The following is a 26356-nucleotide window of genomic DNA, read 5'->3' as shown; positions in this document are numbered from 1 at the left end:
GGAGGTAACAGACACCGGAAAGGATAGGGTGGGGATAAAATAAACTGAAATGTATATGATAATAATAAATAGGCAACTAAAAATTGCATTCACTGAATAGGAATGTTAGGGTACTACATGTTAATAAAATTAAAAGGGGTCTGGTTAATTTTCAAACCAATATTAGTTGAAGGTACGAGCATAAATTGCATGCAATAATAGTTTTCGGTATAAGTTTTTTTTATATAAAAAAATATAAACTTACCAGTAGTCTCGACTTCGTCCTGAGGTCTGGCCGGCTTGGCGATGCTCTTTCGTTTCGACGGTGAATGTTTCAGCGCTGTAAAATCGAAATTTGTAATTTTAGACTTACACTCTTTGCTGCTTGTAACAGTGTTCGAAATGTTATTGTGACACTGACAATTTTTTTTTAACTTGATTTGTTACCAATTCCGCTATTTTGCTATGCATTTGTATCATAGCAAAAAACAGTTATTTTTAAATAAAAATGTTTGATTATTTTTAAACATAGTAAAAAAAAAATATTAGACATATTACTGTATTAAATAATAGTTACTTACGTCATAAATCACAATAACATTTCATTTTAATAAATAAATACAGTGAGTCAAGTTTCAATAGAACACAAACTCGTGACTATGAATGCAAATAAAAAAATAAAGACATATTTTCTAAACCTACGAAAAAAGCTGAAAGAGAAATATAATGTAACGTTGAAAATTTTGAAAAAACAGCAGCAACGACAACTTTTCTTTTTTAAACAAATTAGAAATTCGATTGCTATAAAAGATTTCAATTTAGATAACAAAAAATAAATATATGTATATATATATTTTTTAACTAAGTTGTTTCTTTTTCAATATACTCTTTTTTAATCAACATGAAAAAACATTTAGTAAAAACGCATTTTAAAATTTTATGTACATAGCAAATGAATTTCTCTTTAAAAAAAAGTTCATTTAAACTTTCTGCTGTTACAGACAAGTACAAAATGACCAACATGTCAAGAAGGACCATGCGATTTCGTTCGATGAGTTTTTTGAGGGGTCTAACTACTTGGGTAGATATGGTCGATTGACGGGAGCCACTAGCGGATGTTAAGCAGTGGTCGACGAGTACAAAATTTGGAAATTGTTATAACATTATATGCGTTTTCTTTTTTTTTTTTTAAGAAACGAAAAAGAAATCTGAATTCATTTTTTGTAAAAAAAATAATAATAATTGGCTAATGGTGTCAAATGTCAAACTATGAAATTAAGTTGTTACTTTTTAAGTACTGATTATAATAATAATTATAACAATTTCCTTTTTGAAAAACACAATCTATCGGAGAGACGAAACGACAGGGGTAACGATGTCTAGACAATACACATCATGCTCTCAATTCGAACAATCCCAAACACAGGGACTCACTTAGACCTCCAAGAACACGCGGCAGATTCCGAATACGGACAATTGTTTGGAAAAAAAAAAGGGAAAAACACATTATTATTTTTTTTGTTTGTTACAATCCTCCTACCACTGGAATCGGGAGACGTGCACGACTCACGCATCATGCGACAATTTAGAATTTCAATCGCAGTCGAATTAATAATAAAAAAAAAACCATCTAGTTAAAAAATTAATGTGTAAACTAGACATGCCTAATTAAATTGTCAATTGCGTTTTAAGAAATTAAAAAAAAAACGTAAATATTATGGAAATTAATTGTTCAAACAGCATGTTAACGCCTATTTTTATAAGTTTGGGTGTTGGTGTATGATATAAAAACCCTATGTAACATTTAAAATTTAAAATTAATAAATCTGAAATTTAATGTGTAAGTGCAGATATAAACTACACAAAACTGTGACATATTTCTAAAAGTAAGCTATTTTATAAATACATATTCTAGTCCATTAAGCTTCGAAAGTAGCTTATTTTGTCAATACAATATTGTTTAGTTCCATAAAATGAAATTAAAATAGACATCAGCTTTGATTGAATCTAAAGCAAACTGAATTTTAAAACATAACGCTAATATGACCCTTATTACGTTTACACAAATTCTCATAAATTGCAAATTTCCACTAACTTATATAAATTCAAAATTGAACTCTATACACAACGTAACATAAGGTTGAAAATGGGCTAAACAACACCAACACCCGCCCCTCTACATCACGCACACAACAACACCAATGTGCCGGTACCTATGTAGCTGGTGACCAAGGTTCGGAACTTCCTGTGGTTCCCTTTGATCTCCGGTAGGTCCACTGATCAACAGACGGCGAGGGTTAATGCGACACACACGCAGTTATAAACATAACATGTCGTGAAAAAAGTTTTTAAATTTTTTTTTAAATTATACTATAGAGATTTTTTTTTCGTTAAATTAATACTGCCGTCATACGCAAGATACATCAGTGGGCGAAGTGCGGGTTTGCATATTTACATCTCACCATCGAATCGATTCGAAGAGTGACGTAGCGAACCAATGACATTGCAATGTGGTTGTCGTTCGTTGCGTCACAATGACGATTGATTGGTTCGCTGTGTCTTATTTCGATCGATGGTGAGATGTGAAAGTGCAAACCCGCACTTCGCCCACTAAAATCTATATTGGAAAAACGAGTTAAAACACAACTCACTATCGAAAAAAGTGTCGGATGCTTCTTGTCCATATGACGGCAATACAGAAAATTAGAACCTTTCATAATGCAAAAAACAATATGGTGACCCAACTTTTTTGTTTCTAATTGGGATTGATTCATTATTTAATAAGAATATACATATTTCTTAATATTTTTTCCCCTGTATTTATATTTTTTGACGCTCCATTAAATGCTATGACGGTTGAAATATGTATAACCATTTAATATGGACCAATGGAATGTCTGATTGGCAAAACAATCAATTGACATGGTATGTATAAAACTGAGAATGTTTATATCGCTTCTAATGTTTTCGTGGTGTCTGTTCATATTTCTATTTTAATTTATTAATTAATTTTTTGTCAGCTTATTTCTCAAACAATCCTTCATAATGCTACACATAATTGTGTATTATCATTGTGTCATTTATCAATATTTACACAATATATTGTAATAATAAATATTTAATGAAAAAAGAGAATTTTGAATTTTTCCAAAAAAATATTATTTCGTATTTTTTTTTAATTAAGAAATAAAATCAATTATGATAATGTGGGTTTAAATACAAATATTACGAGGGAGGGGCCTATTTTTGAAATACATTTGAACAAACACCACTAGGTACACAACATAAGGGTTAAAATAGCATTATAACAACAAATGTAATTTACCAATTAATTATATAGTATTAGACCCTGGCTGGTAGAACAACTAAGGACATTTTTAAAGAACTAATAATTCCATTTTTAAAAATGAATTACTTTTTTATTCCATTATATTTTTTTATTCTTAAACATACGGTGCAGTGTGATGAATTTGCTTGCGATTTATTTTTGTGTTTGTACCAAAATAATTATATACTTTTTTTTATCAAGAGCAAGTGATGCCATCAAGGGTCTAAAACTGACATTATACCTTACAACACCACCTAATTTTGGAACATCATTAGACATAGAAGTTAGGACACAAATTTAGCGAATATTTACGGGAATTTAATAATTTTGTTCCACGCTATATCAGTATGTTCTATATAATTAAATAAACGAAAAATTTCATATAATAAAGAAAATTTGCGTTCGTCAATTTTCATATATACCTATATAACATTTTTTATGCCTGGTAAAGTGCTTGCCTCTGAACCGAGAGGTCCCGGGTTCGATCCCCGGTCGGGTCATGATGGAAAACGATATCTTTCTGATTGGCCCGGGTCTTGGATGTTTATCTATATATGTTATAAAATATTGTATCGTTGAGTTAGTATCCCATAACACAAGTCTAGAACTTACTTTGCACGGCAAGCACTTTACCAGGCATAAAGGCATTTAGCACTATGTCAAATATAGTAAATACTCGATATAGTGGTGGTTAATTTTTGTTTATATTTTACTAGCAAAAGGGCTACCAGGTTACAGCGTGACGATGAGCCATGATTTACCGAAATAGAAAACTGAAATTGATCAATAAACATCTCGTTTACTGGTGAAAATTAATCATAGAACGTGATTTGAAACTTCATAACAATTAATATATAGATTACAAATGAATTATAGACAGTATTTTCAATTTTTGAAATCACAAAATACATTTTTTTTTCACTACTTAAAAAGATATAAAATTTTAATGTCTATCATGTCATGATAATAATTTTTCATTCATTCATTCATTCATTTGTTATAATGGCACAGTCGGTAGGACCATAACGCCTACTTATTAAGGGCCTGTTTTCCTGTTGATAAAGTATCAGATAGCCTATATATATCATATCAACGTTAAAAATTGTGTTTCACAAGTGTGGAATAGGACTAACTGGCCAATCACATCCGACAGATTTATCGAGCAGTTAGCTTATCTGTCAAATTACAATATGATGTTTTATCATAAAATGGTGAAACAGGACCTAAGTGTTATTTAACCAAGTATATCAATTCACTTTCCATTATCAACTTTTCACCATAACTTATCTCTAGAAGAAACATATGAAATAGGAACACAAAAACCATAGAGTAACACTTACACGAAGGTATTTTCTTGAAAACAGTCTTGCCCATGAAGTCCAGAAACCTTTGAGCGTAGAAACTTGGCCTGTGCACCGATACTGTGTCCTGTAATGATAAAATACAAAACGTCGTGAGGAAACCTGCACACTGATCGATAGTTTAGTGTGTATGCGACTACTTGCCACGTTAACGTTGGTAGATAGTCGTAAAAGTCATGTCAGGTGCCTTTAGGCGACTTGAATAGACTCTGACACCAGTGTTAGCATTAATGATACACTCGAAAAGAAAAATGACGAAAAACAAAGTTACTTCATGATTTTGATAATGACTTCAATAATCCTACTTACAACAAATTTTTGCCGCTTTTATTTTTACTACTACTCACCGCCATCTAGTGGCAAATACACACACACACTAGTAACCTAAACTACCAACCAGTCAAATTCAAAATTCTTTATTCAATTTAGGATGATATACATCGCTTATTGACGTCAAAAAAATTACTTAAACTAAGTCTACTGCCGGCTTCCAAAGCGCAAGTGAAGAAGAAGCGGCGCAACAAACTTCACCGCAGCCTTTTCTCCAAGGACGTCAATTAACAAATATAGGTCTTATATATATATTAAAGTCCGCAGGTATCCTTATGATGTTTTCTTTCACTGCAAGCAAGTGGTGGTCTATGAAAACTACTATACACGAGTCAGATTAGTATGCAAACTAGGCGAGGCACGAGCAAGATTCGAACATGGAACCTGTCGATCTACAGGCGGTCTTAACCACTGCACCACCACCGCTTCAACAAGAGCCACACTTTGACTGCTGAAATACGCTGCGTTATTTCGCTCTTATAAGATGTATGCATCGCGAATTCTCCTCCAATTAGCACATCTGAGCGTTTTCCCGGCTTCTTCCTCAGCCGTTGAGCCCAGGGTCCGCTAGAGAGAAAATAACAGCTTGTAACGGCTCACCCCGTCGTGTATCATACTCTTCCACGTGTGTTCCAGCTTCTTTCGGAGTCGGTATGACTGGAGGATGTCGATGATACCCAAGAAGAGCAACAGTCGCTCCCCGCGCGCGTTCCTGGCCGGAATACCGCCGGGGCTGAGAATAGGAAAGTTGACAACGTCAGACAAATTTAAAAAACATGTATGTAATCTAGGTAAAATAAGATATATTTAGGATTATTGTTGTAGGAGAACTCAGGAAGCTATAACGCTTCCCCCACCACCAAACTTTGCACTGAGCAATGTGTACTCAGTAGTGAAGCGCTGGGAAGGATGTATACGCCGAGTATTACGACGTTTCCCTCCACCACTACGTGTAGCACAGCTCAACGTTTGTACGAAGTGAAGTGTTGTGTCTTGTATAAATATGTAAATTTTTGTAAAATAAATAACTATACATTCTTTCTCGACCTGCTATCGCTGTTTAATTAAAATAGTCCAAGCACACTATATTGTGATAATTCATAGACTGTAACAATGCAGCTGGATCATTATAGGATTCAAAGTTGGTTGGAGAGTCCATTTTCAAAAAGAAATGAAATTATAAAAATAAATTTAACCATCGTAAAAAACGTAAAATTTTTGTAACGACTTTTATTAAGAAGCCTTCACCATAAACCTAATATTTAATGCAGCTGTCGAACAAACATTTCTTCGCGAACATTTTAGCACGTTGTGACGTCACTTGTTAGTGTGATTTAGTATGGAGCGCTTGGACGAGTCGAAAAATGTGTGATTTTATTTTTGTCAATCTTTGAAAGCATTGTCATTGTCACAGGAATATTTTCACTGGTGTTTCTAATAATATAATGGCCTTTTCATCAAAAAAAAAAGGCAACTAGCCTATTGTTTTTGTAAATAACCATTGGATTTCAGCCACGATCCATTGCTCAGTCGTACTCCCTTGCGACGACGCTAAACGTTGAAACTCGTATGTTTTCTATAGGTTTTGACACAAAATCAAATCATTTATTCAGAAATTACCTCATCCTCCACAGGCACTTTTAGACGTCATATTCTAAATTAAAGGTAGTTCTGAAATGCTAGTAGTTTGTAGCATTCGTAAGCTACAAACTACTAGCTATTCGGAATTACCATTGCTGAGAAGAAATGACGAAAGAAACGCATTCAAACAGTTCAGACGATTTTCTGCGTTGTCTGACGCCAGACATCAAAACGACGGAGCGCGACTGAGCAATGTGGCATAGCTCATACTGTTGCAAATCCTAATACAACATATGTACCGATTTAATTTATCGTATGTGTTTAATTTGCGCATAACAATACTAGTTTGAAAAATATCGTCTTCCGCTTTTGTCATGATGGTAAATAAACGTGCTCCTCTGAAGACCTCCGAGTAATTAACCTAAATTGAAATTACGCTCTATGTCGTCAATCAAACCTACTACGAACATTCATCTAAGAGAAAGGCCAACCTGTATAATTTGCCAAAATACGTCTGTCGGTTTAGCAATAAAATAAAAAAAATTGGCAGCCGAAAAATAAGAAAATTAACTTTTTAATAGTAACTTATACTTTTAAAATTGTACGACGCGTGTTTGTTTTTTTTTTAAATAAAAAGAAGCAAAAAAGTAATTTACAAAAAAAAAAAAAACAATACTCACGGCACGTCGTCCTCCTCGTCAATGGGTTCGCTTTCAGCCTGGATGCTCTCCATGGCCGTGGAGTGCGCCACCAGCCGCTGCCGGTTGATCGACCTGCCAACACAAATATTACCTTTAAATTATTAAATATTGACACGAAAAAGAACGGGAATCGAACCCATCCGGAACAATGTTCTTAACCAATGAGCTATCGAAACCATGGCGGTCCGCCTAATAGGATAGCAGCCATTAAGTCTAATCAGAAACATTAAAATATATATATATATATATATATATATATATATTATAATTAGAACAAAAAAATACGAAATATATACATTATTATAATGTTTGTGAGTTTGTATGTTTGAGGCGTGCAATCTCCGAAACTACCGAACCGATTTCAAAAATTCTTTCAATATCACAGGCTATATTTTATCTCAAAATTTCCACTGGAGCGAAGTCCCGGGCAATATCTAGTGTTACATAAATAAAATCAATTAAAGGGACATTTGATTATCGTGTTTCATTGTTGTGTATATATTTATACATTTTATGTAATACACAGACTGTGAAATAATAGGGTTGTTTCATCTCCTTGAGTCTTCAAGACTTTATCATTAGAGATTATTAAGTACTCTTTTAATAAACATACACGTGCGAGAAGTTAAATTTATATTTATCGAAAATACAGCTTGTCAAGAAAACGGAGTTTAAATAAACTACATTTTTTTGCCATTGCAATACCAAATAGGATGCTCAAGATTGGTTGATAAACACCCAGTGTTGCCGGCCGACGGGAGACAGCGACCTCATCTAATTTCTGCACTTCCTTGACAGACTGTACCTTAAAAGCTTAAAAGTTCTTAGAAATGTTGGCTTCAGTATTCTTCAGCTTCACACTATGACCATTATTATATTAACAAAATAGTATATATATATAAATAATTACATTCTTAAAATTATATAATTTTAGGAAGAAAGGTTTACATATCACATGACACCGCTAAAAGATTTATTTCATTCATTCGAATATCATTCACTCGGTGTTTTCGTCAAAATCACAACTAAACACAAAATAATAACGTATACACAAGTTTTTATGGACACAGTTCATGCTTTATTAACATACAGTCAAACATACACGTAATTAGAATCCATGCATTTTCACTCAAAGTTTTATGAAAGTTGTATGAAACTCGGTCGCTTTTTAAAGGTTGTCTGCGGTTAGCTGTTCGGAAATTGTGCTCCGCGGAGTCCTAACGTCCCGTAAAGAATCTGTTGGGGCTCCGCGAAAATATTACTCATATGTATATAGATAAACAAAAGAAACATATGTTATAAGTAACTCTTTAAATAACAATATTGAAGTGTCATAGTCAACAGCACATAGACCCATCCAAATTCATTGCAAACTCTCCGCTATTACCGCGACATAGGGGTTCATGAAGGGTAACTTAATGTGCTGTACATAACATGGTATTACAGACTATAAATAGAAAAACGAATGTTTAAATTAGAAAAAATTTAATAACGAAAAAAGGGTACAGTCTTGAAAAAAAAATTGAGAACCGCTGGCCGTCGGTGTCTCTTTCTCAACCACTTTTTCATTCATTCGCGGCTGTGACGCCTGTGACGCACGAAACCCAAGGTCAGTGTATGGGTACGCTTTTCCCACACTTCCGCCATATAAGAGCGTGACGGTTATCGGTTACTAGTTACTTATAACGGTGGAGCATCAGTAATTTGGTTGTGATGTAGTTACGTGCGAGGATGGGGCACGAACCTTGCCGTAGGCTACAGTCAGATAAAAAAAAGGTATAAGCTTTTGTCAAGTGCCGTCAAGTTTAAGCGACCAAGTTTCGACATATATGTTGCATATTTGATATATATATAAATATATACATAGTGCAAATTAGTTATCAGTAGATAGGTTAACAAACACATATAAAGTATATCATACTGTGTCCGTTTAACATGGGCCCCAAAATCCTCCTTGCCCGGGTCCAATCTGAAATTTTTTCAAAATATTTTTGTACTAACCATATCATAGACAGGGAAAGCTATAGATCCCGTCACATATTCCATTTCGCTCGTACAAGAGATGTGTCTTAGAATCACATGAGACTTGAGCGAGCGGAGCTGCTGCATGTAACTAGTGTTTGTAAAGCGAATAAAAAATATAACCCAAAAAAATATATTTTGATATTATATTTAATTACCATACGATACTGAGTAAATAAATGCATATTAAAACAAATAAATATTAAGTAACATAACAAAAATTTTACAGAATCCTCATTGCACGAATCCGACTCGCACTTGACCTTTTTATATTATTCATTCATACACCTATTGCTGATTTATCTTTCAGGTTTTCATCTGAAGATAAAAGACTGGAAATCAATGCTTTTAGCTTAAAATCTATACTCTATACAATTATTATAAAGAGATAAGCGTTTGTGAGTTTGTATGTTTGACGGGGATAATCTACGAAACTACCGAACCGATTTCAAAATTCTTTCATCAATAGAAAGATACATTATCCAAAATTGCAATAGGCTATAATTTATCTCAAAACTCCCACGGGAGCGAAGTCCCACGGGCAACATCTGGTCTGTTATATAAATAAATATTATAGTTACGGATAAATCACACAGATTGAGTTAGCCCTACAATAATTTCGAGACATAGTGTATAATTGATTATTGTTTTACCTGAACGAATCCTGGACGGGCCGCTAGTCTATACTATTATTATAAAGAGGTAAGCTTTTGTGAGTTTGTATGTTTGTGGCGGATAATCTCCGAAACTACCGAACTTATTTAAACTCTTTCACCATTAGAAAGGTACAGTCGTCAACAGCAATCAAGTATCCCTGCATGAACCTCTATGGCGCGGTCATAGCGGTGAGTTTGCATTGCATTTGGTTTGGTCGATGTGCTGTTGACTGTACAGTATCCATGACTCCTATAGGCTATATATTTTCGAAATTCCCCGGGCAACATCTAACTTTTCTGGTCAACTAATTAATAGTGGACCAAATTATGTATAAAATGTAAGAGTTTCAATATGTATATGTAATGTATTTTGAATACTTGATGAATGAATTCATTCCTACGCCAACTGTAGCAGAATATGTTGTACTTTTGATTGTTATCACCTATTTATATCACCATATTCTTTGGAATAAATGATTTGTATTGTATTCTGACCTAGTTCTGTTGAGCCCCCTCCGCGGCTCGTCGTCGCCGTCGCTGTGGCCGGAGTCCGTGCGTCTCCTGGCTTCTATTTTTTCGCGCTGAGCCTCGTCCAGATTGTGGATGCCCACTAGTAACGAATAATCCATAATCTGCCGACAAAAAATACATCGATTTGAACCGGTGATTGTGTAATGGTTACAGTTGAAAAGAAGGTTATATATACAGCGTTACTGGTATCAAACGCAAAACCTCCTAAACTACTTGGATATATCAAAAAAGCAACTTTTATTCTACGACTTTTGGTAATTCGTGTTTTTTTTTCATATAAAAAAAAACCCGTCTTATTTGCGATTCTACACATCTTAACTCAGTAGCGTTATGTAGCGGAATCGAACTTAGAGTTAACGTTTTATAGACACGACATTAACAAAAGATGTTAGTCTCTATGTACCTTATGAGCCTTTGTAAGATTATGCGTTAGATACCAGTATACCTGTATAATTAAATTCTTAAAATTATATAAAAGAGGAATGTATATTTCATTATTTCTTGTTACAATGTAATTTTGTGATGCCCTTTGTGTTTCAATTTAAAATTTTAATTGTTTCTTTTTTCCTATTTAATTTGTATTTATTTGCAAATTTATTTTGAAATGTCAAGTTATTATGTACAAGTAAATCTCAGACACAATTGTAAAATTATTAATCAATAAATAAATTGAATTGAATTGGTCAATAAACCTGTGAACCGAAAGATTCCATCGTATCAGGAGGCGGGAGCTGCAACACAGCATGTGTTGATCAGTATTTAGAGAAGTTACCCTAACGATGTGGTTTTGTAATTGAAAGTCTGATAACTGATATATCAGACCCTATATTTCTTGTTAAATTTAGTATGAATTTGATGGGCTCTGATAATGAGTACGCGGGGTACGTTTGCTGACCGGTAAGGTGCGAACTGATTTTATTATAATTGTATACAAATCGCGCAAAATCAGCATCGCTCACCTTGAAGCTCTCCAGCACCCGACAATCGCGCTGCATAGTCTTGATGAGCGCTGTGTAAGTGTCGGCCTCCAGCAGTATCCCCTCGGCGTGGTGCTCCATGAAGTCCAGGTCTTTGTATGTGGGTGACGCTTTCGTGCGCTCCGATTTGTTTGCCTGGTATCATAACATCATCAAGATATATATCAAAAACTACTGAACAGTATACGTATACGTAAACTACGAACAGTAGACGTATACGTATATATATATATATATATATATATATATATATATATATATATATATATATAAACCTTCAGTAGTAACATTGGCTACTATTTTATTATGGTTTTACACGAGTGAAGTCGGGACGGACCTCAAGTTCTCTTTCACGGCTAAATCGCTGGACCGATTTCGATGCAATTTGGTATACATATAGCTAAAGGCTCCCGTTCCAACGTAGGGTAATTTTTTTTCCGCTGAAAATGGTTGAAATTTTTGGGGGGGTGAAATTTTTGTTCCGCTTTCGCAGAATAACTCGAACGGACGAAGCCGCGGGCAAAACCTAGTAGTCAAAAATCTTTAAGGCGCAGGTACCGTAAGGTATATATAATAAAAACATAAGACAATATCACCTTTCTCTTGTACGTGGACCCCTTTAAATCGTATTTCTGGTGCAGTTTGACAGACGAAGGGAGTATGTTGTTCATGGCAACGAGCCGGACATTTTTGCTGTTGCACTGGTAGCAGTACAGACCGAAGAATTTTGGCAGTAACGTGCGCGGATTCTGAAAGTGTTTATTATTATTATGTTTTTATCACTTTAAGCTCTCAGCCGAGGCTGGCATTCTAATGATAGACACGGGCCATGACCAAGTGGCTATCATTTTTAGGGTAGATTAAGGGGGTCAGTCCGTGTGTGTGTAGTTGGTATTTATGTTGTAGGTGTCAGTGTCTGTAGAGTCCATAAACTTCCTAACTATTCGACAGGTATTAAGAATTGCTGCTTTCTGCATATTAATATATGTAAGGGGTTTGAGATTGAGTAGCTTGAGGGAATTATGCAAATGCTTGGGAATGACACCAGTTGTGGACAATACAATGGGAACTATGAAAACTTTATCTTGATTCCATATCCTATATATTTCATCTTTTAGGTCTGTGTATTTGTGAATTTTTTCTGTAATAGTTTTTGTGAGATTATGCGTATTCGGTACTGCTATGTCTATAAGGTATGTAGTTTTATTTAGTTTATCTTGTAGTACAATGTCAGGTCTGTTATAGTGTATGGTTCTATCGGTAAGGATGCTTCGATCATAATATAGTTTATGTGTATTGTTTTCTAGGACTGGCTTTGGTAAGTACTCATAGTAGGGTGTAGGCTTGTTTGTAGTTTGTAAAAGGTTATGTTTATGAGCAAGTTTTTGGTGTATGATGTTTGCAACTTGGTTGTGCCTGTGGGTGTAATCTGTTTGAGTAAGGTGAGGGCATGCTCCAGTTATGTGTTGTATGGTTTCTGAATGTATGTGGCATTTTCGGCATTTATCATCTCTAATATGTGCGTCCTTTATTATATATTTTTGGTAGTTTTTGGTGTTTATTACCTGATCTTGTATTGCAATTAAGAATCCTTCTGTTTCAGCAAATAGGGTGCCAACTTGTAACCATTTGTTTGAAGCCTCTAGGTCTATATGGGATTGTTGGAGGTCGTTTGGATGTCTACCGTGGAGTACTTTCCTTTTCCATTCGTCTATATTTTCATCCTCATAGTCGGTTCTACAGGGTTCTGTTTCTGTCTGTCTGTCAGTTAGGTTTAGTGGTGTGTACATTTTGTCGTTATTAATGATTGCACTGTGTATTTGGTTATGTTCGGCTTTTCTACTAAAGAATGTTTTAAGAGTTGTAATTTGCTTTTTCCAGAGAGCTTGAATATTAATAAGTCCACGACCACCGTTTTTCCTTTTTATGACCATGCGTTCTATTGCTGACTTTGGGTGTAAATAATTATATTTCGTTAGGATAGTTCTAGTCATACGTTCTATTGTGATTATATTAGTTTTAGACCATTTTATAACTCCGAAAGAGTAAGTAAGGATAGGGATGCAAAAAGTGTTTATGGCTTTAATCATGTTTTTTCCTGTAAGCTGGCTTTTTGTTACTTTAATAATTCTTCTTCTGTACTCATTTTGTAGGGATCTTTTTATTTCACTATGATCTAGACCTCTTGATTGCACGTATCCCAAATATTTATAAACTTCATTGGGTTCCATTGCTGCTATTGACTCTGTCTCACTTATTGCATACCCCCCGGGTTGGGTTTTACCTTTAATTATATGTAATGTACGACATTTGTCAAGTCCGAATTTCATATTAATATCGTTGCTAAATTTTGCTGTGGTTTCTATTAATTTATCAATGTCTTTTTTTGTTTTAGCGTAAAGTTTAATATCATCCATATAAATTAAGTGATCAATATTAGTTTCTGTATTGTCATGTTTAAGAGAGTATCCAACACGGAGACCATTCAACAAATGAGACAGTGGATTAAGGGCAAGACAAAACCATAAGGGACTCAGTGAGTCCCCTTGATATATGCCTTTTTTGATGGTTATCTCCCTGCTTGTGACTTTAGAGTTTTGCGTGGTTAGACAAAGTGAAGTTTTCCAGTTCGGCATTATATTCTGTAAAAATAAAACTATTTTTGGGTCAATTTTATATATATTTAGGACACGTAGTAGCCAAGAGTGTGGGACACTATCAAAAGCTTTTTGATAGTCTATATACGCACAATGTAGGTTCCTTCTTTTTGCAGCAGCATGTTTATGAATTGTAGAGTCAATTATAAGTTGCTCTTTGCATCCCATGTGCCCTTTTCTACACCCTTTCTGTTCTTCAGATAAGATATTATTTTGTTCTAAGTGTGCATTGATCCTTGATGAGATAACTGATGTTAATATTTTATAGATAGTAGGAAGACAGGTAATAGGTCTATATTTTGATGGTTGTTTAGTGTGAGATCCTTTCGGTAACATGTATGTAATACCTTTTGTAACAAATTGGGGTATATTTTCCATACCTTGAAATATATTTGTAAAGGTTTTCGCTATTGGCCTATGCAAAACATGTAATTTTTTATACCAGAAGTTATGAATTTTATCGACACCAGGTGCTTTCCAGTTGTGTAAATGAACAGTGTTCTTTTTGATATCGCTTTCTGTAATGTCTCCGAGGCGCATTTCTTCTATTGTTTCCCATCTTCCTTCTTCTTTTATCATCCATTCCGCTTCCTTGTGTTGTGATTCCGTTTCCCAAATACCAGCCCAAAAGTTTTCTAACTCTTCTGTTGAAGGGATTTCTGTGCTACCATTGTTATCTTGCGAATTATTTTCTGCTTGTAGTTTCCTATAAAAATTCTTTTCATTTGTTGTGAACAATTTGTTATCATTTTTTCTTTTCAAAGATTTATTGTACCTTGCTAATCTTTTGGATTTGAGAGCTAATTTTTGCTTTAATGTATCTAAGTATTCTTCCGGTTTTTCGTTATTTTTATCATATTTGCTGTGGACCCTAAGCTTCTGAAATATTTCTTCTACTTTTTGTACTAATTTTCTAGATCTGTTATTATTGATATATTGAGTAACTCTACCTATGTCTGCTCTAATAGATTCTATATCCTTTTCCAACCTTACTTTCCACGATGGCTTTTTAATCTGTTTAATGTGTCTATGTACTCTTTCTTCAGTATCATTATTAATTTTAAATCCTAGTTCTTGAGATATTACGTACGCAGTGCAGTACACTAATGTGTGTATATCACTTAATTCTACTTCGTTTGATAAAAATCGGTTCAGTATATGTTCATTAAACAGGTTAAGTAACTGACTTAGTTTCTTGCTATATCTTAATTTTGGTAATTTTGGTCTGACTGTAGGATCTATACCTCTATATAGTAATAATGTGGTTTGTAACTTTTCGTACATTTGCTGGACAATAGGATCAGTGTTAATTTCGAGCTCATAGTCCAGGCATTCAACCTCGTTTTCAAGAAGAATATTAATATTTTCTGTCTGTGTAGACATGTTAGATGGTTGCGTGACTTGTGTAGGAACGTCTTCAGAGTTACCACGGTTAGCATTGGTATTATGTATGTGTGTTTGTAATACAGGGGCGTTTCTTGATGAAAGTGTGTGTATAGATAAAGGCACGATAGATGATGGTATATTAGGAGTATCTGTAGTATCATCTCTGTGTATTGTATGTATGGTAGAGTTGTTTTCATTATTTGATTCAATTTCTAATTTTGTTTGGACTTCTTTTTTCAGTTCGTTCAAAAAGCTTTCGGATAAGTATTTGTTCTTTATTATGGCCCTTCTTTGATCAGATATTCTTTGTTCTGACACGTTAATATCTGGATACCTGGCTAAGAAATGTTCATGTAGTTTTTTCCTGTAAATTGTCATGTCTGTCTCTAATTTTGTGATGTAGTAGTAAGTTCGCATGATAAAAATGTTAACTTCTGAGCTCCAACTCATGCGCACTCTTGGTTTCCCAGTTTTGGTGGACACGGGTAAAAGGGAGTTTTCCCCCCGCGCAACATCCAAAGCAGGAGGTTCCTGAACTAAATGATCACTAGGATCTTCATCCACAGAAGCTAGACTTGGGGTGTATGATATTGTACTAGGACTAAAAGGTTCTGTTATATCGGAAAGATACTTCTATATATGTTGTATGTTCGTCTAGTACTTCTCCTAACAGAATTTACTTGTTCAGATATATTGTGAAAATTCTGTGGTTGATTGGGGTTTGATTGATCTACAACAGCTTGAGACTGGGTAGATAAGTTTTTATTTCTTTCGTTCTCCATGTGGTTCCCACGAGCAGCAAGGGATTGGAAGTCCACCACGGCAGAGCCCCGCATACCATGGCAAGGGTAATTGAAACTGGAGGTCCCCCGGTATCCAGAGTTCGCATACTTAGGACTATGCTCTCCCATAGCCATGCAGCCCTCGGCATATGCTGTTCTACCTTGGCTTGGATTGGTTTGGGACCGTTAGTTGAGGAAGAGGACTGTTAAATCCCCTCCCCGTAAGCCCCCCTCCCACGTCAAGGTGGCCCTATTATTATTATACTTTTATAAATGTTTTCTCCTTAAAAACACAAAAGAGTTATAAAAAAGGGTATACGCCTCATACGCGGGCCGAAGCCAAGCGTAAGATGGAAAAGTTTTATATGCTGAAGGTACACGTGATGGTAGACGAAGTTAGGAATTTACGCGTGATTCTTACTTACTACTTTACCATTGTAAAATTATGATTATACAAATACATTACAGCGACAGTATTTTTTCGCTTCAGAAATACACGCGGGCGAAGTCGCGGCAAAAGGCTAGTCCTAGTATTATAATTATGCGAAAGTTTATAAGGATGTGCGTGTGTGTTTATTACACTTTCACGCAAAATCTAATGGACCAATTGTTATGAAATTTGGTATACGGCTAGAATATAACCCGGAATAACACATGGGCACTTTTTATCCCGAAATACCCACAGGAGCGAAGTCCCGGGGCGCAGCTAGTAACCTTCAAAATTTGAAGTTCAAATTACTATGCTACACGTGTATAATATGTGAGAAATTCTTGAAGAATCAAACCCATCAACTGTCTCACCTGGTCGAGGTTCAAGTAGTACCCTGGCAGCAGTTTCTGCAGGAACTCCCCCTCCTTGTGTTGCACTGTCTTGATGATGAACTCATCGTCATTGGTCAGGTAGAATATGCTGCCGGAAGCACCAGGGTTGCTCAGTTCGCGTAATGGCGCGCTGCACATCGACATCTGAAACAAATCCATTATCAGTTCAGTTCACGGCGGCATGACGGCTGACCCATGCTCGTCAACTCGTGAACGAGTGCTGCCAAGGGGAACAGGTCAGCTCGATTCTCATATATTTTTGTATGATTATTAATTTTTTTCATATCTTTGAAAGCATTGTCATTATCATGATGTTTCTAATAATATAAGGGCCTTCGATTAGTCACCATATTGTGGACGAGGCTGAAAATTTCTTGGATTGTGTACAAGCTATGTATGTGTAATTTAATTTCGTCGACATTTTAATTTAATTTCATATACTTATTGTATTTACCTATCGCATAATTTTATTTTGCCGTGGCAGCCGCATACAGGGTAAATGTTTGAACTTAATGTACCTTTAACAATATATGTACAACCTAAACACGTGATATGTAATAAATTATTTGGGGTGTTTCTCCGAGCGTTTCGACCGCTACGGCCGCGCCGTCATTATGATCCGTCAATTTTCTTGAGGAAGGAATCATTTCCAAAATATATCATTCATAAGAAAATTACATTGACCACTGTACATATTACGATTCTAAAGTCAGATAGTAAAACTGATTCTTGTCTTTGTTAAAATTTGAAAAATTGCAATTGCAGCCTCACCGATCGAAACGCTCGGGGAACTTGAGTTAAGCCAGCTAAATAATAAATATAATAGGACAAATCACACAGATTGAGCTAGCCCCAAAGTAAGTTTGAGACTTGTGTTATGGGATACTAACTCAACGATACTATATTTTAATAATAAATATTTTAATATATTTATAATAAATCGCAAGAATGGTGACACTAAATAAGAACTTGTAAAAATAATAATACCGACCAGAAAGTCATCAGGTTGTATCCCAAACAGATCCCTGAAGTATCTGAATGCAATTGGCGCATAAGTCTTGAACTTGAACTCCGAGTAGTGATGCGCAGGCGTGTGATTCGACCCCTCGTGTGGGAAATTCGTCGTCTCCACTGTCATAAAGTCTTGCATTAGGAGATCTCGTTCCGGTTTCGACGCTAGTCCACCGATGGCGTGCTGGATGCCTGTAATTATGTGTTGTTGTTGTCGTAATGTATTAAGGGTCATGTTGGGATGGCATGTTGTGAAGATCTGGTAGGCTTCGATGGAAATATTGCTATACCCATATTTGTATATTATAATACGTTCCAAAGCACGCAAACAAAATATCAATAATGTGCGTAAGATATATTTTTCTAAACTTATAAAGGGAAAAGATTTTTGATTTAGTTTGTAATGAATAAACTCAAATACTACTGGATCGATTTTGATGAAATTTGGCACAGAGGTAGACGAAATGTTCAGGGTATAACATTGTTTTTGTTTTTATTATCCGAGCGAAGCCGGTACGGGCCGCTAGTAATGTAAGTAATTTACTGAAGGGTGAATTTCACGAGCGTTTTGAACGCCGCCGTGGCTGTCCATTAGTGTTTATTAAATTGTACCATACACAGTAACTAATTTAATTGTCCTATTTTATAGTACTGGTATAATGTAACTTTATAAATGTTTAATCATAAAAAAAATATTCTTAATAAAAAAAAAAAAATGAAACGCTACCCAACGCGTTCAAACAGTCGTGAAATTCACCCTGAAACGAATAAGTACAGTAAACAGTACATCAACCTATCCAAATTCATTGCAAACTCGCCGCTATTACGAGGCCATAGAGGTTCATGCAGGGTAACTTGATGTGCTATTCAATTCAATTCAAATTCAACGCGTCGGTTGACGCGTCACAGTTCCAAACCGAGAACTCTCGAAAATGAGATAGAGAAAGATGTTTAATAGAAAATAAAAAAACGTCATAACAATAAAAAAGCGTAAGTTTATCCTTCGGGTGGATAGCAGAGCGTTTCGACCACTGCGGCTCCGCGGTCATTACAATCCGTCAATTTTCTTGAGGAATCATTTCCAAAATCAATCATTCATAAAATTGACATTACTACAGTCACATAGTAAAACTTATTCTTGTTTGTCTTAAAATTTGAAAAATTGTAATGACAGCGCGACCGCAGCGGTCGAAACACTCTGCAAACCACCCCTTCATCTTAAGCGCAGTTTTGTCACTATCATTCGTAAATATACATTAACTTACGAATATTAATAAGAGTTATGGTCTTTATTACAATACCGTATCGACTTGTTTCCCATAACACAGGGTTTGTTTTAAAACAATCGGCAACTAACGAATCCCTCGTGCTAACGCGTTGACCTTGGATCGTATCGTGTACTTCCTACAGCGACGGAAACCCGGTGACATTAAATACTACACACGGCGCGTATCCAAACCTAAAAAGGCTATGGTCAACAATAAAGTTTTTAAGCGAAAATAAAACTTTAATTTTTTATATTATTTATTGAAGATTATACACAGTATTGCCATTTACTTATCATAAATCGATAAAATTCTATGGGAACCGCGTGCTTTCGGGATGAAGAAATGAATGTATGAAGACATTGGGTGTTCATACCAAATATCATAAAAATTGGCCCCACCGTTTGAGCGTGAAGAAGCAACAAACATACAAACTTTATGTTAGCGTTATTGCATGGCATTATGTCATCGCGCGTGTACTTGACATACTTGTCATGAATCCCACTGTACTCATATGCGGAAATATGCATCTGTTTATTTACAACCTTGGTTAATTTCAACTGACGAAAAAACAAAAGGCTTTTTATGTTGACGGTGTTTGTTGTGTCTTTATTACCAGTTGCCCGCGGCTGCGACTGCGGAAAAATGTAAAAAATATATTTTACGAGGTTCGTGATGACATTTTGCGTTAACTAGTTCACGATTGTGGACATGACACCACGTGGATGACGGACACCTATCTAAAAGTCTGTTTGGTAAATCTATACACAACATTATAATAAAACTAGGTATTGGCTATGTCTGTATTATAAGAGATATTAAATAATTAAGGGGGATCTTTAAGGGACTAATAGTAGATAAAACATAATGTTTGTACTTGCATCACGCAAAAACTACTGGATTTAATTTGATGCGGTTTTAACAGCTGCATTGGGGATGGTCTAAATTGAAATCTGGTATAGGTTTCATCGCGATGGGCAGTAGGTCTACCATGAAATATACAGACACGTGGCACGTTTATGGTGCAAATGCTGTCTTTATTTTATCATATAGTGAACGCAATGACGTGCTACGTGGTAGCCCCCTTGAGTAACGAAACGAACTGTATAAGTTCAACAAATGATGACGCGACATAGCACTACTGCACCGAGCATCGTGGAAGTGAGTTGCCCAGCACTGGAACATGAACGGTTATTAGATAAATAAATAAAATATGTCTGTAAATAAACACGAATTTCCATTCATGCGTTGTTACCACACTGATAACATATCAGCTGTACCATTATGCTATTGGTTGATTATATTAGTGGAATATTTCGAATTTTGACATTAACTTCAACATTTTTTTTTTGTTTAAATAAATATAGCATCGACATAGGTATTAGAGCGGGTTTGCGATTCGATTTTCACAATCGAATATTTTATTTTAATCGAACATTTACGTTATTAACTGAAACATTATTTGGTCATGCCGCTCCCGCCCGGCCCTGGTAGAAGGCAATCCCAAGAAGTGCTGGCTTGATGTTGTCAAGGATGATATGCGTGACAATGGTCTGACAACTAGGGATGCCGACGACCTTGTGAAGTGGAGAAAAAGTAAGAAAGCGGAATCTAAACTTCTCCTCTCAATGGCGGCGGTAGAAACCTCCAAAACGTTAAGATTAACTCAATGATATTTTATTTAGTGACATATAATAGATATTATTAAAGAGCAAGGTCAATCTGGAAGAAATAAATATAATTTTCCCTTTTGACTTGACCGAGGATCGAACCTGGATCCTCCGATATAGCAGTCCGGCTCCGGCATCATAGGGTGGTTTGCAGATTCGACCGCTGCGCCCGCGCTGTTCATTACGATCCGTCAATTTTCCAGTGGAAGGAACGTAATGACAGCGTGACCGCAGCAGCGGTCGAAACGCAATGAGAAACACCCTATAATGAAGTCACGAAAGTATTTTAAGTGTAGAGCAATGGACAATGTTACTAGTAAGGATGACTCGTTTTAAAAACGCCCTTTTTAAGTGCTTAACTCCCGCGCGAACGAGGCCTGCCTGGACCTTCACAGCTAAATTAAAATCTTACGATTACCGAGGATCAACACCTTGGGTTTAAAATAAAATTAATAAAAAGTCATTTAAGAAACAAATCACGATCAAGATCAAATTTGATTATGTCAGTTTTATTTATTACAAGATTTTTTTAAATAATTTATATTATCGACAGTTAATATAGTAGATTATATACCAAGATAGTAAACAGTGTTTAAATGAGTTTCTGTTACACTCATTTATACATTAAAACATAGTTTAATACATATAATATAACTAAACCTTGAACTGTGTACTGCTATTTACTGTATAATTAGGAATCACGAGAAAAACCTATTTGCATTGAATATCCATTAAACAGCACAACAACATACGCAAATTCATTGCAAACTCGCCGCTATTAACGCGCCATAGAGGTTCATGCAGTGTAACTTGATGTGCTGTTGGCTGTACAATTAATTCAAACATTATGTAATAAATGTATAATAGTGAATTAATTACTGTGCTCAGAATGAATCAATCATGCGATAGTCTTGTCGATCCCACCTATATGTTACTAATATTGTAAATGCGAAAGTTTGTGAGGATGTATGTATGTTTGTTACTCTTTCACGCAAAATCTACTAAACTGATTTTTATGAATTACACGGGTAGAATATAACCTAACATGTAGGGTATTTTTTATCGGGAAATTACCATGAGAGCGAATCCCGCGTATTATTATATATGTGAAAGTGCACTACTATCAGTCACCGTATGTTCACGGTTCCGTCCGAGCGTCCGGGCGTCACAGCCCCGAGGCTGTTATACCCGGAATCAGCGTAAAAAATAACTTAATTTATTAAGTAATAGAAATTTATGGACGAGTAGGGTAACTAACGATCTCGAAAAACATAACGCAACCAGATTACGGTTCTCCTTTTCAAGGGAAGGGCAGTGTGCAGGTTTCCCCACGGTGTTTTGCAAGTTGTGGTCTATGAAAACTACCTACTATAGGTACATGTGTCAGGAATGTGTTGAAGAAATTGAAGCTTTAAAAAATATAAAAACAATAATGTTTTTTTTTATTAAATAACCATATTCACTTCCATTAATTGTAAGGGGTTGGTAACAATTATTGTCTTCAAACCGCAACGACTACTGTAAACAAACCTTGGACAGACAGACTGACATACATATGGGGTGTAGGTAAGTACCAATATGAATAGAGTTTGTGAGTAATAGACGCGGCTAATCTTTAATTATCTGTGGGTAGAAGGGGCATATAATGAATAGAATTTGGTGGAGACGAAAATGTAGGAAAGCGGACGCTGGGCTCCGACGGTCGACGATCCGACGGATAACGTCTGGGAAGAAACCGGGAACACGCTCATACGAGGGAGAGGTTGCTAGCCCTTTGTCTATGAGAAAAATCATTTTTTTACAGCCGTTTCGTTTAGTTTCGTGTCGTTGTCCGTGTCGTTAGTTAACTTTTATAATCTGCGAGGGAAAAGTAACACCTAAAACATTATATCAGTGCTTTTTTGGCTCCCAGAACTGCAATTAAGACTAGCAGAATAAAATCGGGAATAGGTCAAAGTGTAATTTTTATAACCAAACTTTCCACGGACGAGGGACTCGGGTAGTTTAATCATAAAAAATCAATCATTTGAAACTCTAAAATAAAACAATCCAGACGAGAAAGAGTATAATGACACATGACGTTTCTAAAGGCGTTTATGAAGGATGATAGGAAACTGAAGGAAGGTGTGTATGAAGCGGAGGAAAACAACATGTCTGATCCTAAACAAGTCTATGGCACTTCACGCAGTCTAATTATAAACAACGCGATCCACTAAGTGCTAGAATTGTAACTGTTTGTTTACTAAATAGAGGTAGGTGAGAATTTATGGCAGTCCTAAAACTACGTTCGGACGGACGTAAATTTTACGTCGCGTTGGTATTCCCAAATTGACGAATTCAGGCTTTGTCCGTATACATATAAAGGTCAAAATTGTAAAGCTAATGAATATAGCTGAAAAAAAATGTTCAGTAAGCAGAAAATTAGACCATGGGTTCATAACGGAAAATCAAATGATTGAGCTGACAACGACCAGTCCTCTCCAGTCTGTTGTTAAAGTAAAGTATGTCTATTGGAATAGGCTTTAATGCTCATTTTTCAATGAACATCACCTGGCAGTGCAGGTAGAAGTGTGCTATACTAGACGTAAAACGATGGAGATGTTGGAGCTGACCTCGACACAGTGACCAGTTTAGCTTAGTTACCAACCCTTACTCCAAAAATTGGGGAATTGATGAAATGGTCCCATGGGATATCGGGAGGAGCGATGACCTATCTGGCGCTTGCGCTGGCGTCCCCAACCAGGAATTATTACAGAATTTTTAATATGTCACGGACGACGTGAAGACTGCCCCGCTTATACGCGACCCGTCCCGTCCGTCTATAATGAACTATCTATGATTTTTAAACTCACCGAGCTGAATGGAGCCCATAATCTGTGAAGACTGGATTTTCTTGTAGGTGATCTCGCCGCCCTCACCGACGCGGCGGTGACCAATCTTGCGGTCAGACTTGTGCACCTTGCTAATGGCCCCCAAGGGCCCGACCGCCGGCTGTGGGTAACATTATTGTTTATGGTTCTATTTTAAAAAATAATAATAATAATGGTATGTCAATTTGGCATGACAGGTGCCAACCCTGTTTAAATGACTTTCTGCTCAGTAGCGGTTGGTCCGCAATGTCAGTAGTTTAAAGTTTGGTCATATAGTGTTTTATGATTTAAAATTTGAGGTGAAAAGTGCGTGTGAAGGTCTAATTTCTGAATAAATGCTCAATTAAAGGAAAAATGAAAGATTTTGAACACTTCGTCCAAAAATCAATTCTCTGATTACTAAGTATCTTCTTTGGTAACTGAAATACATAACAAAATTTGAAAATCATTTAATATGAATTAACAAATAAATATATTAATTAGCTTAACTCATGAACATGCAGTATAGTTTTTGAGTTTATCACGAACAGATGCGGCCGAGTGCTTTGTTTTATAATATGTAAGGATAAGGATTGACAGAAAGAGACAAAACATAGTTGTGCTTTATAACTTTTTTAATGAATAAGAGGGATTTGCATTTGTAGTTCTCTATACTATATATGTATACTAGTGTATACTTAGGAAAAACACTACAATCAACATAAAACATAACATATAACATAATGTGGAAGTAAGTGGCTGGCAGATATCCAAAGGCTAATAAATTGAATGGGTAATTTATTGCTGGTACATATTGGTCTAATCCTAGAAGATGGTACAAATAAATATGATTTATTCAACATTCCTACATAGATGTAAATGTCGGAAATAAAGGTCAGGGCTTTATCTAGCAGTCAACTGACAGAGTGGCACAGCAAAATGGAGGTTAAAGGTACCAGGAATAGAGGAAAACTAATGGTATACAAGGAAGGAGGGCTATACCCAGCAGTGGGTCACGAAGGGCTGCAGTGGATGATGATGGACGAGGTGGATATATTGTGGCAAAGAAAGTATGAATATGAAGAGAGAATTAAGTGAAATGGCAATTGATAGAGCAATTGAAAGAATTAATATACTGTTGGCACAGTATATTAATTCTTTCAATTGTGTGGAGAAGTGGGAAGAAGTCAAGAAGAACATACAATATCTTACTAATATTATAAATGCAAATGTTTGAGAGGATGTATGTGTGTACACAACTCTTTATGTTTGTAACTCTTTTATGTAAAATCTACTGGAAGGATTGTTGTGAAATTTGGTACACGGGTAAAATATAACTTGGAACGGGGTGCTTTTAATCCCGAAATTCACACAGGAGTGAAGCTAGGGGTTGGTATATATTTGTACCTTATATCATTTGGAATTGGAACTCTATGTAATTTGGAATATATATTTACTTATCTTTATCACATTTCGAGTATTGCAATCACAATAAATCTAATAAGGGTTCTATTAAAATAACAATACAAACAATTAGTTTTATGTTAAATGTTATGTCCATTTTGCTACATACTTTTACTGAAAATTACTAATTGGAGATTAATTATAATATAGAAAACCCTATTTTTTTTTCTGATGATGCCATGACATCATACATGCGAGGAACTGATGAATTTTAACCCAAACACACAACTTTACATTATGTGCTGTAAACACTTTCCTAGTGTTATCTATACATTTCTCAACCCACTTTTTAATGATACCTTTGATAACTGACCCAACAAATTAGGAGTTTAAATAGCACTTTCTCCCATCATTACCAAATACATTTTGGACTATTCACAAATTGTAATCCGTGAATGACATTGTTACTTACGTCGTAAGGTACATTTTTCTCAGCAATCGAACTTCTATCACGATCTGTAACGAAATATAACAACAATTGAGAAAATGAAAACTGGGTTACACTGCACTAGGCGACGCTCAAAATGCGATTAGGGCAAAGGAATGCGATCTCGTATTATTAGATTTAACAATGCACTACCATCGTCCTCGGATCCAGACGGTCCGGTGGCGTTTTCCGACTTTTTTGAGGCGGAACTATCCATAACTTCTATGTGGTCAGTATCTCCCGAGGCCATTTTTGTTTTCCTCTCACACCCCCTATTTTGAAGTCTTTTGTATTAATCTTTGCACAATATTAATTCGCATGGCTCACATCACTTCTGCATCGCTAACACAATGATTCACTATAATTTAATTAGAAGAAATCAATTAGTTTACGCGAAAATGCTCGCCCGAAGCATCCGACTGACACGACCGCTCATAGTAGCTGTGTTGCTATTTCGCAAAATTAAACAGTGCTACCAACCCAATAAAAACAAATAAGGGCACCCTATTCCCTTTTTTCGGTAAAAACCGGTAAAGTTTCAACAAATACGTGCATGT

The 26356-nt window shown here is 35.6% G+C and overlaps 1 protein-coding gene across 18 annotated transcripts in view; it reads right to left on the bottom strand.

Annotated features, from left to right (window-relative positions):
- The window catches only part of LOC128681653 (phosphatidylinositol 4-phosphate 5-kinase type-1 alpha-like), a 44275-nt gene extending 18030 nt beyond the window's left edge, over nt 1-26245 (bottom strand). For 10 of the 18 annotated variants that reach the window (XM_053765728.1, XM_053765725.1, XM_053765726.1 and 7 more), the window contains exons 1-14: nt 25953-26245; nt 25785-25828; nt 23912-24050; nt 18105-18316; nt 17093-17257; nt 12063-12215; nt 11449-11601; nt 10454-10590; nt 9202-9249; nt 7260-7352; nt 5599-5731; nt 4648-4735; nt 2193-2255; nt 245-319 (exon numbers count right to left, since the gene is read on the bottom strand). In XM_053765728.1, the coding sequence (XP_053621703.1) occupies nt 245-319; nt 2193-2255; nt 4648-4735; nt 5599-5731; nt 7260-7352; nt 9202-9249; nt 10454-10590; nt 11449-11601; nt 12063-12215; nt 17093-17257; nt 18105-18316; nt 23912-24050; nt 25785-25828; nt 25953-26049 (1600 nt within the window). In that variant the 5' untranslated portion in view covers nt 26050-26245. The remainder of the gene's footprint in view (nt 1-244; nt 320-2192; nt 2256-4647; nt 4736-5598; nt 5732-7259; nt 7353-9201; nt 9250-10453; nt 10591-11448; nt 11602-12062; nt 12216-17092; nt 17258-18104; nt 18317-23911; nt 24051-25784; nt 25829-25952) is intronic. The other 8 variants (XM_053765733.1, XM_053765734.1, XM_053765735.1 and 5 more) reach the window with 3 other exon arrangements.
- Nucleotides 26246-26356: the final 111 nt, after the last annotated feature.

This window comes from Plodia interpunctella, chromosome 27 (assembly GCF_027563975.2).
Source record: "Plodia interpunctella isolate USDA-ARS_2022_Savannah chromosome 27, ilPloInte3.2, whole genome shotgun sequence".
Taxonomy (NCBI): domain Eukaryota; kingdom Metazoa; phylum Arthropoda; class Insecta; order Lepidoptera; family Pyralidae; genus Plodia; species Plodia interpunctella.
This window is presented reverse-complemented; position numbering and strand designations above follow the sequence as displayed.